Source organism: Schistocerca piceifrons, chromosome 9 (assembly GCF_021461385.2).
Source record: "Schistocerca piceifrons isolate TAMUIC-IGC-003096 chromosome 9, iqSchPice1.1, whole genome shotgun sequence".
NCBI lineage: Eukaryota > Metazoa > Arthropoda > Insecta > Orthoptera > Acrididae > Schistocerca > Schistocerca piceifrons.
Genome location: NC_060146.1, coordinates 163,109,000 through 163,123,437, shown reverse-complemented (window position 1 = coordinate 163,123,437; position 14,438 = coordinate 163,109,000). Strand labels below are relative to the sequence as shown.

The 14,438-nt window shown below is 38.8% G+C and overlaps 1 protein-coding gene across 3 annotated transcripts in view; it reads left to right on the top strand.

Annotated features, from left to right (window-relative positions):
- Positions 1 to 14,438, top strand: part of LOC124717315 — a 148,101-nt gene that overhangs the window by 85,551 nt on the left and 48,112 nt on the right. For all 3 annotated transcript variants that reach the window (XM_047244148.1, XM_047244147.1, XM_047244146.1), the window contains exons 12-14: positions 707 to 853; positions 3,965 to 4,175; positions 12,322 to 12,410. In XM_047244148.1, the coding sequence (XP_047100104.1) occupies positions 707 to 853; positions 3,965 to 4,175; positions 12,322 to 12,410 (447 nt within the window). The remainder of the gene's footprint in view (positions 1 to 706; positions 854 to 3,964; positions 4,176 to 12,321; positions 12,411 to 14,438) is intronic.

Below are 14,438 nucleotides of genomic sequence, written 5' to 3'. Positions count from 1 at the left end.
CAAGCGCTGTAACATCTGTTTGGTATGTTGCCATCGTGGAAATATTTGTTGTGCTTAAACTGCCCCATTTTCATGCCAGTAGTTGGTTTCAACATGACATAGCAATCTCATATAAAGCATGGTATTGCTGGGAACTGTGCAAGAAGTGTTAGGTAACCATATCATTTCAAGGCACTGTCACATTACGTGGCACCCGAGATCAAGTGACAAAGTGACATCACAGCATGTGATTTTTTTCCTTGTGGGGCCACATTAATATCATGGTTTGCTGTACTCAACCTGCTCCACCAAAGAACTTAAAGCAAGAATGTGAGAGGAAATCTCCAGGATTCATATTGAAATAAGTCAAGTTTCTATTAGATTGTGGGAATGTGTGCGCTAATGGGAGCTCACATTTTGAATATTACGTTCAATAATGTCATACACTGTACTATACATAGATGTAAATAAATATGTGTAAAGCAACTGTATTCGTCCATCAATCACCATTCCAAAATTTCCTATTCTTGTCAGTCACCCTGTACATTCTGCCCTCTTTATTAGTGAATCTACATGCTGGAGTTACAGCACTCCCATCTGTTGTTTGAAACATGAGACCTGTGGCTCCCAGTTGCTGTGGTCACAGACCTGAAATCTGTCACAGAGTTTAATAGTTTCAAATACAGCTTAAGTGCTGACGATTAGAAGGGAAATTTTTTGTTCACAGCAACATGGTGTCACTGGACCGGTACTGCCAGGACCGCTTCATCACGGTGGTGCCGGTGCTGGACGTGGACAACAGTGCCGTCTACGACGACCTGGCCGACATGTGGCCCAGCTTCCAGGAGATACTCGCCAGCTTCCCCAACCTCAAGTATGAACTCGAGAGTCGTTCTTCTCTCTGTCCTCTGATTTTGTGCGATATTTCTGCAGGTGCCCTCCACAGTGCTCGACGGTCCCTACTCCTCAATATGTGAGGTCTCCCTGGTCCCAAGTTTAGTTGTGGTCATTCCTCTACATTTCCTATTTACAATCACATCACCAACAGTCAATTTGGGAAGCTTTATACTGAGGTGAAAAAGTCATGGGATACCTCCTAATATCGTGTTGGACCTCCTTTTGCCCAGTGTAGTGCAGCAGCTCAGCATGGCTTGGACTTAGCTAGTCATTTGAAATCCCCTGCAGAAATGTTGAGCCCTTCTGCCTCTGTTGCCGACCACAGTTGCGAAAGCATTGCTGGTGCAGGACGTTTGCATGAACTGACCCCTGGATTATGTCCCATATATGCTCGATGAGATTCATGTCGGGCAGTCTTGGTGGCCAAATCATTCGCTCAAATGCTCTAGCATTTTCTTCAGACCAATTGAAATAGTTTTGGCCTGGCGACATGACATAGTTGTTTTGGAACATGAATGCATGAATGACTGCAAATGGTCTTTGAATAGTTGAACAGCCCACACCATTATGACATCACCACCAGCTTGCACAGTGCCTTGTTAGCAATTTGGTTCCATGGCTTTGTGGGTTCTTTGCAACACTAAAACCCAAGCATCAGCTCTTACCAACTGAAATTGGGACTCATCTTACCTGAACACGGTTTTCAACTCGTCTAGGTCCAACTGATATGGTCACAAGCCCAGGAGAGGCGCTGCAGGTGATGTTGTGCTGTTAGCAGAGGCATTCCTGTCAATCATCTGCTGTCATAGCCCACAAATGCCATATATCGCCACATTGTCCTAACGGATACATTGGTTGTACATCCCACATTGATTTCTGCGGTTATCTTCTGCTATATTGCAAGTCTGTTATCACTGACAACTGTATGCAAACTCTGCTGCTCTCGATCATTAGCGAATGCCGTCGGCCACTGCATTGTCTGTGGTGGGAGGTAATGCCAGAGATCGGGTGTTCTTGTCACACTCTTGACACTGTAGATCACAGAATATTGAATTCCTTAACAATTTCCAAAGTGGGATGTCCTGTGCGTCTAGCTCCAACTACCATTTTGTGTTCAGAGTCTGTTAATTCTAGTTGTGCAACCATAATCCCTTAGGAATCTTTCCACGTGAATCACCTTAGTACAAATGACAGCTCCGCGACTGCGGTGCCATTTCATACCTCGTGTATGCAATTCTACTGCCATCTGTATATGTGTATATCATTATCCCATGATGTTTGTCACCTCAGTGTAAAAGTTTCAAGCTTGATGGATTTGTTAGTCAGATGATGTGTAGTATCGTGAAAATGATAGTTGCTACTTGTGATATAGCAGAGTTGCTGAGTCACAGATAGGCACAGCAAAAAGACTGTCAAAAAGTGAGCTCTTGGTCTTTTGTGTGTGTGTGTTGTCTATTTTCAACGTTGGCCTAAAGCTCACTTTTTGATTGTCTTTTTGCTGTGCCTATCTGCGTTCAGTTCATATACATATATTTGATATATTCTGTTCACATAAGATTGGAGTAAACAGTAATTGGGTGAAGTTTTGAATGAAAGAAAAATTTTCAAAAGTTTTAGCGATGCATTACCTGCTTTCTATTTATTATTAAAAGGTGCATTACATTTTCTGGGATGATAATCACCAAAGAAGCATTTAAAACAAATATTGTTCAAACAATGCACAGTTTATGAAAGCATTTTTTAAATAAGGATATTTTTCTTAAATATGCTTCAGTGGAAAGCGTACTTCGTTTAGGTTTTTAAATGAAAATCTCACCTCTGAATTCTGATGCATACTGGGCAAACCGAATCATTGCATCTTCCATTGACGATAATTCTCACCATTGTAGTAGCGATTGGGGAGCACTTTTTAATCTTTTTAATTAGATTTTTACTTCATGATGGAAATGGAAATGTATATCTCAGGGTTGAACAAGAGGAGTCATGTGGTTGGAATGCTCTTCGTAATACATGTTATCCTACCATCTCACGTATGAATGCCTTATTGTGCAATGGCAAATCTGCTTGGCCATACGATGAATCCACCAATAGAAGGAATTTATTGTTAGCAACTTAAGGCTTTAATGTTGGCTCCAAGAGTTTTACAGAAATATCTTTTGTTAGTTTTTCTGATGTAGAGAAACTAATGACAGAATTATTGTACTCTTCTTGTAATTTCTTAACAGTACTAGCAATTTGGGGACAAAATTTACTAGGTGCCTCTCACATACATAAAAATATGAGGGGTAGCAGCTCCCCTGAACCGGTTAAAATGTGCTGTGCATTGCAGGAGCGGGTGGTTTCTAACAGATTGAGGTTTGCACCAAAACCATCCTCGTGCCTCTGTAATCCAGTGACCTGTTACACATATAAATTATTCATGCTGGAATCCAGTGTAGCCAATGTTAATTATACAATAAAAGTTGAAGCTGGTTCCACTGTTTGTCCCAGAGTGGCAACATCAAGTTTGCTGACGAATTTAGTGAATTTTTTGCTGTCTTGTTGAATGTTTACATTTGAAGCTCTTTACCCAGGTATTACTTGCAATAAACTGAATTTTTTTTTCTGGCAGATTTGGGAATGTGACTGCCATTTCCCGGGAATTTGACTGCCATTTCGCGTTGTTGTAATGTTCCCTTTCATCACTTGTTCGTAACAGCCTCGTGCATTCTGAAATCGTACTCTTTTTCAGTGTTGTTGAACACAGTTTTGTCATTTCTTGAGCTACCTTGTTTTCTATTTCTTTCCTCCAGATTTGAAGATTATCTCCCTCCTCCTCCCTTCCCTTCCCCCAAGATTGAGGAGCTAGATTTTGATGATGAGAGCTTTTATTTTGGATGAGGATCAGCAAAATGAGTGACTTTCTTGTTATCAGCTACGGATACAAAAGGAAGAGAGTGTCTAGCTCAGGCATATTCTTTAGAATTGTACTTCATATAAACAGTAACGAATAGTGAATCTTGAATCTGTGGTAGTTACTAGGAGTTTGGAAAATAACACCGTACCTGGCAAAAGTTGTGCCGGGTGTTGAACGTCACGGGGTTTGCAGGTACGTCCACGTCGGGCCGAAGCTGTGCAGCCTGCTGCTGCCGCCAGCCAATGAGGGGGCATGCGGGGGTGGCCGGGAGGGGGCGGCACGTCAGCTGTGGCATCTGCTGTCACTACCGCCCTCTGTCACCCTCATGCTGTGTGCCAACTCACTGCAGCCAGCCGCACCAGCACTGCCTTCCAATGTGGTACTCGTGCAGTATGGCTTCCAGGTATGAGTTCTCTCCCTCATTCCCTGCCACCCCTCACTCCCTGCCACTCCACTGTAGGAATATCATTGACCTGACTGCTAAAACCTCTCAAAATAACCAGTTTCTGAAATAACTTACTTTCATTTTTTTAATTCCTATTATTTCCTGTAATAAATCTAGAAATCAAACAGAGATTGAAAAAGTTTTGATTCTCTTACTTTTGAGATACATAGAATCAAAATATTAAATTAAATAAGCAAGTAAGAGAAAACTTAGTCTCTCATCATTCGCTGTTTTTCTCAGAAAGCGAATAGTTGTTGAATACTAGAAAGAAGCACCAGTATTCTCCTATTGATTCTAATTTTTTGAGACTATGCTAAAAAATCATTCTGTAACCAGGGATCATAACACTTTTCAACTTTACGGATAGTCTATGTTAAAGGGTGAAAACTGAAGTTGGAGAACTCTATTTTTCTTGTTGATTTGTCCATGTTCAAAGGCTACAAGCGGATAAAGGCATATTACGTAGACACAGACTGCAGATCAGCTACATATTACTGTTATTATAATTTTCTTTCTCTTATTATTAAATAGAAAAGGCAGACAACTGTTTAACCTTTTAAAGCAAATGAAGCACCATATTTCATTGTTAAGTCATCTTGCACAGGGCGTGTACATGTGGGCTATCTAATAGGTCACATGCTAACAGGTATGCTACTGTCTCAGCAATGCTGTAACAATTATTAAGCCATGTCTCTGTTTCTCATTTCTGTCTGCATTGTTGTTATTGCTTTTCCTACTTCCCATAAAAAACAAAATTTCAAAGCAGTGCATATTTTATGGATAAAAATAACTCATTTCTAAAACAGGTTTATTTAAAAATGAAAAAGTATAGCACTGCTTCTATGGCTAACTGATGTTTCAATTTTTTGTTCAGTAATTAGTAAAAAAAGGAAAAATACTTACTATAACTGAGACCAAATAAATACTGAAAAATATTGGGTATTCAGAACTGAAATACCAGTATCGATTTAACTGGTCAGTTTTTCCCATCGCTACTCCACCGTCCGAAAAGTGTTGCCCTAGTAAACTCGGTTGTCGGCCTTGCCTCATCACGTTTCAACGTTCGCATTCTATTAGTTGTTGCATAAAAGGGAAGTGTTTAGTGGCAGTAATTGCTATGGGTATTGTATTTGTAGTAGTAACAGTGTGTGCTTAAAGGCGGTTTCTTAGCATCGTGCATGTTGCATCTCATTGCTTAAAGCTTTTTGGGGTCGGTGTTCCACCTCCTGTTTCTCACTTGCAGAGCGATGTGTTGCATGCTTACATGTTTCATCTGTATTTCATCCAGGACTCTGGTTTTTATTTTTTATGTACAGCACAATGCCGACAGTGAAAATTCTTATGAAACCCACTGGCATCAAATCGAATCCTTACTGTAAGTGAGAAAAGGGTGAAAACTGTCCACGAGGCCACATCTCCCACCCCAACTCCCCACCAGTCGCAATGTGATGAATGAGACTAAACACATGTTTTGGGGCTGGAGAAAAGGAGGACTCGGAAAAGAAGCACATATTGGCAGCCCAGTTGTATGTAAGACTCCAGAATTAATAAACTATTTATCTAGCAGCTACTGACACTGTAGCCAGAAAAATTAAGAATTTGTCCATTATTATTCTTGAAGTATTGTTACACTGAAAAAGATGACGGTTTGATGTATTTACCTCACTCGTATGTGAACGAGTAATCAGTGTCAACACGATTTCTGACACAAAAATGCTTCTCAGCAGCAGACTGTATTTGCCTCCGTCCATTGTTTCTTTCAAATTAGTTGTTTTGGCTCTATTCAAATCTGTTGTTTTCAGCAACCGCAGATTACATTTGAAAAGTGCAGCTTCATCAAAAGTTTGTGTGTGCATGTGCATGTACATTTGCAGTTTAATTTTGTGTAACCTTTGAACAAGTCAAGATAACTGATCACTGTGCTGTGGGGTGGTCAAGCAGAAGGTAGGCACATAAACATGAAGTGGGATATGGTAGAGCGCGCATGTGCACACACACACTCTTCTCCATTGCAATGCCCTTATTGCTGTTCTCACCTATGGACTCGAGGATAAATTTTAATTGCATCTTATACCAGATAACTCATATATTGCAATATTTGAGAACAGGAAACAAAACATATTTTTAATTATCTTTTGTATCGTCGGCCTCCACAAAACTTTATTTGAGACAAACAATTTGGTTATTTCAAGCTGCAAATGGAACTAGCTATTTTTTTACTACCTTACGAATTAATTTCTTCCATATTGTCAGACACACTAATTATTCATGCTCTGATGATTAAAACAAAAGGTACTTTCGGCCACAGGACTGAACTATACAATTGAATCCAGTTAACTCCATTTTCTACAAATACAGAAGAGAAGACTGACCAGTCGGCGATACTTGTACAGTGAAAGGTCTTGTGTAGAGTGTTTACAAGAAAAATTAATCTTTTTAAATAATTGAGTCAGAAGTTTTGGTATGTTCACAGAGTCTTTTTAGATTTATGTAAATAAAATTGAAATAATTTTTTGAGACATTATAATTTTAGATTGTGACCATAAAAATAAAGTTAATAGCTGCTTCAAATACGACAGAAACAAACCATTGTCGTGAACATGGGCCAAGGCCGCCAACTCTTTCTGCACTATATTGTAACAGTCTCAGACGAAGCGAGTCTGTGACGTCACCCCAAGGGCCGAGCAGTGCTTAGTGGAGTGGTGCGACTTCTCCATTTTTTCGTAAGACAGAAAATGGGTGTGGAAACTAAACTTGATTTACAAAGAAGGGAGAGCGTGTCAAGAAAAGGGGAAGAAAAATAAAAATTATTCAATCATGAAAATAGAACTACAAAGCATGAAACAAATCTAAAAAAGTTCAATTTGGGTGCCATTTAAGCCCGTACTGAATAGTGGTGGGGAGAAATGTTAATTTTATTTGCTGTTTGGTGAAATTTACACTCGTACTAAAGCCTCAAGTGGCACTTTGCACATTTTTCGCCATCTGTGTGCGTCTAATAAATGAGGTTCTTGTGTGGATGGGAAAAGCATTCCTAAACGTGCTCAGGAGATAATTGTCGATAAATGTGTGGCTATGTGTGCACGAGACTTAAGATTGTATGGAACCATAGGAGGTAAAGGTTTTTTGGATCTTATTTGGACATTACTTGACAATGGAGCAACTTCCGGAATAGTATCCCAAATTCATGTTGTGCCACCTGGCACAAAGTGGTAAGAGATGTACAGGGGATTGGCAAAATAATGTGAACACCTGTACTTACTTGGGAATGGTTTATTAATAAGGGGTTGGAGCCCCACTTGTCCATAATACAGCTGCGATTCTTCTTGGAATAATGGCATATAATGATTGTATAGTCTCCACTGAAATGTATGCCACTCTTTATTCAGAACCTCTTCCAACTCCTGTAGTGACGATGGAGGCGGAAATCTGCTCCGGAGTCTGTGCTCCAATATTGCCCACAAAGGTTCGATAATGTTAAAGCCCAGGGACTGTGCTGGCCAGAGAAGACGCTGCAGTTCAGCTGTGTACACCTTGTACCACAATTGTATTGTGCTGGCTGTGTGAACATGTGCATTGTCTTGAAATATGGCACCATTATTGGAGAACAACATTTGACTCATGGGGTGCATCTGATCACTTAAAATGTTCACATAATCATAGGCTGTAATATGGCCTTTGAGAGTAATAATGAGACCAGCAGAATACCGTGGTATGGCTGCCCACACCATCACACTTCCACCTCCATACTTAACTGTTGGAATCAAGCAATCAGGATTATAGGCTCCCTTTGGCTTTCTCCAGATGTAAACCTGACACGATGTTGGAACTAATGAAAATGAGTTGTCGGACCGTATGACATATTTCCATTGATCAGCCATCCAGGATTTATGCTCCTGGCGCCATGTTTTATGCTTATTTGTGTTGGTTGTCGTCACTAATGGTTTCAGTGTAGCAGCTCATCCACGAATATTCGCTTAATGGAGTTCTCAGCGGACAGTGTTAATAGATAGGGGGTCTCGAAGATGACTATTGAGCTCTGCAATCACTTTAGCTGCCATAGTTTTGTATTGTTTTGACACAATTCGTGGTAGCGTACAACAATCCCTGTCATTTAGTTTTGATTTGCGTCCACTGTTACGTTTACATGCTGATGTCTTTCTATGTTTTGTGTAGGCTGTCTTGGTTACTGATGCTCGAGCTAATTGGGCCCGCACAATCTGTCCTCTATGGAAATCTACTAGGTCTTTCATTGCATGTCAACCTTGGCCTCTGAATGGAAATACAAAGCGTGCGTTAATCCCTAGTCCGTACTGAACATGCACACTCCAGCACCACACATGCCTTACCTGCATTGTTGGTTGTCAAACACAACTATTCCATTACGACCACTGTTCACATTATTTTGCCTATCCCCTATAATTACACCTGAGGTAACATCTTGTATAACAGAAGGTGAATGCTCAGCAACTACAGAATTGTGGCTATGTAGTGAAAGAAGAAACCAGTATCTTTCATATATTGTCTCCTGTTTTGTTGGCTGGACTCTCATGTTTTGTTTACAACCTAATTTGCAGATGCACCAAAACTGGGTGATAACATTCAAAGAGAAGTGCTGATACGATGTGGGGCAGACGACATGCTGTTGGTCAAAACATCTAACAAAAAATATTAGCCATCTGAAGGCATGCATGGTAGCCCAAAACCAGTTATGGTACTAAAACAAAACATTTCAAAAGTATTTATGGCTCGTTGTGTCAATCACCAACTACCATTAACAGTTCCAGAGTCCAAAATATCCAATATGGACGGAATAACATTGAGCATCATGTTAACAAAAGTAATGTGTGAAGTCATTAACATTCATTGTGACCATTTAAAACCTATCTAACATCCGTGAATAAAAATATCCTTCAGTGAGGGCGGATTGTGTGTACTACTCAGTAACGGTGGGTGAGGCACGTCTACCTCCTGGGTAGTGTGGCACATCGTCCATCTACCTAGGGTTACCCGAGTTGCCATGCAGCCCGCCAGTGCAGTGGACTGCAATGGGGCAAGGCAGCCTAGAGCTACGGGCCGGCAGGCAGCTGCACCGAATGCAGTGGGCCGTGCCCGAGAGGCCCACGAGTCTGGAGTACTGTGCGGTGGGCCACTCTGTGCTAGTCTGAAACAAACATGCAAACATTATTTACTCGGTATCGTATTGAGATAATTGGTAGAGAGACCGATAAGGATGAAATCTTGCACCCATAAGAACATTCCCTGCTTCACTGTGACCCTACTGGAGTGAGTGATTGAATATGGGAATGAAAAATAGCACACCGCCTGGTTCATACAGGCATCTGCTACAGGTGAGTGGAAGGAGAACTGCGTATGAAAAGAATCGATTGGTGAAGGTGCTTGGCACAATTTTAGATAACTGAGGTACACTGTAAATGTTCAAAGTGCATTTACTGAATGCGTATTTTCAGAATAATTATGTGTACCTAGCGTAGGGATAGCAGTTGTCACTGGAACAACCTGTTTTCCGTTATATTATTCCTCCCTCCCTGTCTGCCAAAGTTAGTTTAATCTGAGTGTTAAAAGCAATCAAAATAACTGATTTCTGAAATAACCAGTTTATGGTATCTTATTCCTTTTATTTCCTGTAGTAAACATAGAAATCGAACAAAGATTGAAAAATTTTGACTCCCTTAGTTCCAAGAAAAATAGATTCAAAATATTAAATGAAATAGGCAAATAAAAGAAAACTTAGTCCATCCACAATTGGCTGCTTTACTGGAAAATTGATAAGTGATTGAATACTAAAAAAAAATCACAGCATTCTCCTGATGATTTTAATTTTTATGAAACTCGGTTCAAAAGTCATGTTGTAATCAAAAATCCTACCACTATTTGGGCACTACGAATAGTCAGCGCTAAAGGGTGAAAACGGAGATCGAAGAAATCTATTTTTCATCTTAATTTGTCTGTTTTCAAAAGCTACAAGCAGATAAAGGCATATTATGTAGACTCAAGCAACAGATCGGTAACTTTCGATTTTTATTGTAAACTATGAATGGATTGTTGAGTCTTAAGTTTTCTCCTTATATGATGCTGTACATTATTTGTGTCTCCTTCCTTTTGTAAACTTTTGACACCACACTTCATAAAGCACTTCCAGAGTAGTGATGGTGCCATTCTGTAATACAAGCAGTGTCTGATGACATCATTGAGAAAGTACTGTGTAGACCATATGAGGCAAATCTCTTACACTGCATGAGCGTGGGTACTATCCGATAGTCCACACCACATGGCAGCATGTACATTCTTCTCTCAGTGAAGCTGTACCAATTCTTGTGCCATGTGTTTGTTGCTTGTTTTTGTTGTATTGTTACTAAAGTAGCACTGATCACTGTTCCCATTTTCTATAACACAGTCTTTCAAAACAATGGAAATATTATACATACAAATTGCCTATTTTTTTAAATAAAGGTTTATTTAAAAACAAAAATTTTAGCATTGCTGCTGTGTCTGAGACCAAACAAATATAGAAGCATACACTGTATTCAGAACTGAACTAACCAGTTTCGTTTTCAACCAGTCGGTTCCTCCTGTCGCTAGTACCTAGATAAGTTTGTCTCAGTTTTCATAGTTTGTTAAGGTCAGCACCGTACATAATCTCCACTGAGTGTATCCTAAATATATGAATGCCAATTTGTAATACTTATTATGACTCTATTCTAGTGATTTGCTGAGACTCCACTATTTGTGACTTTGTCCCTGTGGTGCGACTGCAAACATTCTGTACCGATTAACTGTAGGCAACTACAAGATATTACTGTGTGCATGCTGAACAGTGACTGTAAGGAGGTTTTTATGAAATGTTAAACTACAGGACAACTGCATATTCAATAATGACATGATGGAATTTTAAGCAGTACTTTCATGCATTAGATAACTGGTTATTTTGATTACGTGTTGGTTATCTAACTACCGTGTTTTTCTAGTAAAGGTTACATTTTTGGATACAGAAGAATGATGGCTACAGAATGGTAGCAGTGGATTTTTGAAAGGTTTACATTATACAGTTTAATAGGGTGTGTTTTTTTTATGATGATTACAGTTTTGAATAGCAATATTTCCTGGAGACATAATGCTTTTTGCATTGTAGAGAAACAGGGCCTGGAGGTGAGGTATATTAGTTCTAAAACAAATATTTGTTTTTAAGTGTGTGTAGTTTTCCTGAATCTTAAATTTCGAATATTTCCTTAAATAAAATGCTTATATACAAAATATTTTTGCCCTTGTCATCAGCCAAGCCCAATGCATTCTTTTTGTAAGGGTCTATAACAATACATTTTGTAGAAAAATTTGTATATTTCACACACTTATGACATGGTATATTTATTTATGTATCAGTCTCGACAAGGTGTTAGTGTTAACCAGACATTCTTACTTCAGGGAGGTGTAGCTTCAGTACTGCTGACGGAATAATTTGAAAGTTCAAACACTATTGTAGATTTCGGAACTGACAGTTTCTATGTCAGGAATGAGAGAGGGATAGGTTAAAAGCAAGATGGCGATTCTTCTGGAAAACCTGGAATTCTCAGGGAATTAAATTTTACCAGGAAATAAAAACTAGGTAAACCTAAGGAAATTTCAGAAATTTTGTAAAATCTCAAGGAAGTCTGCATTTTAACCAAGCATTAAAATTGAGTTTTATAAATCACAAATTTTAAAATACTTAATATCTCATAGTGTGTTAATTATATGAATATTATTCCATATAAATTATTGACATTTAAAAACTGCAGCTAAACAACTGCTTATGGCTGATATACAGCTCAGCTGAGAAAAAAAGAAAATTCATTATTACCCTGTCTTCCTCCTCACACCTGGAATTTTTTTCCAAGTTTGAGTAGCCACCCTGAAAAGGGAGGGGCAGAAGGGTAGGTCATGCCAAAGGAAAAAGGTCGTCAGTTCTCTTCCATTTTCACCTGAAGAAGAGACCTTCATTCTCAGTAGTGTGAGAGTTTTCATTTACACCTGCAGCTGTGACCCGTAGCAAGCAGTCATTTTTATATTTCATTGCAGTTTGTTTCTTCCTTGCACTTGGTTGCAGGCCGATTACAACTTCGTGGATGCCGCACAGGATTACTACGCCAGAGGTGTAACTATGTGCCTGTGTCCGGGAACAGCTAGTTGGAACAGGTCAGTACTGGTAAAACACTGTAGGCAAATTTCATAGTGTGTAGTTCTGATAACAAAATATCTTTGTACAGAAAGAAGAAAACTGATTATTTTTTGGTCGATTAGAAAATAAAAATACTGGATGATTTCTTTTCAAAGTGCTGCAAAATTTGTACATTTTAATGACTTTAGATTGTTACTGTGATTTTCAAATAATCATCTCGTCGTCCTCTTGTAAGAGGCTGCGAGATATAACAGATGGCAGTGGTGGAATAAACTTGTCTCGAAATGTGACAGAAGAAAGTTAAAAGATTAAACAAATAATGAAATACTACTTTGGGGAGGATAGTGTCTGTAACATTTGTTTTGCAGAGGGGGTCATAAATACGGTTTTTGAGGAAGCTCACAGAGTTATTGGCACCTGCCAGTGTTGTCAGTTCATTGTAGAATTTTGGAACACAATTGCAACTCACATTAACAACATTTCTGAGCACTTGACCTTTCTTTTGTAATAGCTTTTTTTTTTTTTTTTTGCTGTCGTCAGGTTGATCCTTCATAAAAATCTGTACTCTTGTTCTGTACTGTTGTTTCCACTAGGAATGTTATCGGCTCTTTGAAAACTAATGGACTGGCACAGGTGTAGTGGTGCCAACTGCAACCGGAGATTGCACTGGTGCTAACTGTGAAATAAATGTCTTCCGCAGTGCCTAGGTTTTCGACATGTTGTCTTATAGTATGGTATGTGTTCCTATGTGGTGCTGTGTGTCCAATATTTCAGTTAAAATTCTGTAGTCTAAGGTGTGGACTAGAACATGTCTCTGCTCAGACAATATCTAAAGGTTATTCTATAGTGTTAGAAACCAAGATTTCTTGATGTAAAATAGTTATTTTGCGACCACTTTCAATAGTAACTAGCCATCAACCTCAGTTTCTCAGGTCTCCCAGAAATATAAATACACATTAGTCTCGTCGACATACTGAGAATGTGCTCCAATTGTAATAGTACACCCACACACTGGTTTGTGAAATTTATAAAACTTGCTAAATAAAATATTTATTTATAATACTTTAAAACAACATTACTGCCAAAATGGCATATGTGTGTGAACATAAAAATTTATAACATATTGCAGTGTCGCAGTTACTAGCACTCGTCCTACAGAAATAATGTTCACTTACCTCAGGGTGATTACTTCTTCTGCAGTCTGGTCCACTTGCCTTCTCTCTCAAAAATAAATGGTGTTTCTATATTGGAAAAGCTGTAGTAGAATCAGTAGCATTATATGGATCCAATGGCTGCAAAAATGTCTTCAGTATCACATTAACTGAGCAAATGAGTAAAAGGTAGTTTGTGAGTGAAAACTTAGATTTATTGGCACTTGTTTGATACAAAAATGTTCCCAAGCTCATACTGATCTTAAGTTCTAGTTTAAACACTTACACACAATCACAGTCACTCGTAATAGCCAGCTTATGGTAATTAACTAAACCCGTTACCAACAGCATTATGAAACAGATTATCTGTGACAGAATGCTTGCTCAAATATTACACAGTTTGACCACCACAAATGTTCAGGTTGCTGTCACAGCTTGAATAATATGCCATGCAAATTTTGGTCACAGTTTACATATTAAAATTGGAGTTTTGTGATTTTGTTTTTCTCACACATTCAGGTCCACTATGCTGCACTCAAATGTCAAGTTTTAATCATTGTTCCACGAAATTAACACATCTATTCAGAGCTCCTTATATCTGCATCAGAACATAATGCATCAGAGCTCTGAACTGAATCCTTTGGACTAAACAAAGCAATTCTTTAGCCCATAAAATACATGCAGACCTACTGTCCTCTAATTGACTGATATACATCATGGTCAATCTGGTACTAGTATTAAACCATGCAATCCCACATCTTTTGCATTTGATCAATCACAGCTTAACAGCTTTTATGAACAATTTATTAAATGAATAAATTTAGTAACTCCACAAATATAAAAAAAAAAACCTCCGTAAATAACAGAATTATCGTAAAATGTTTCTTGTTTTCC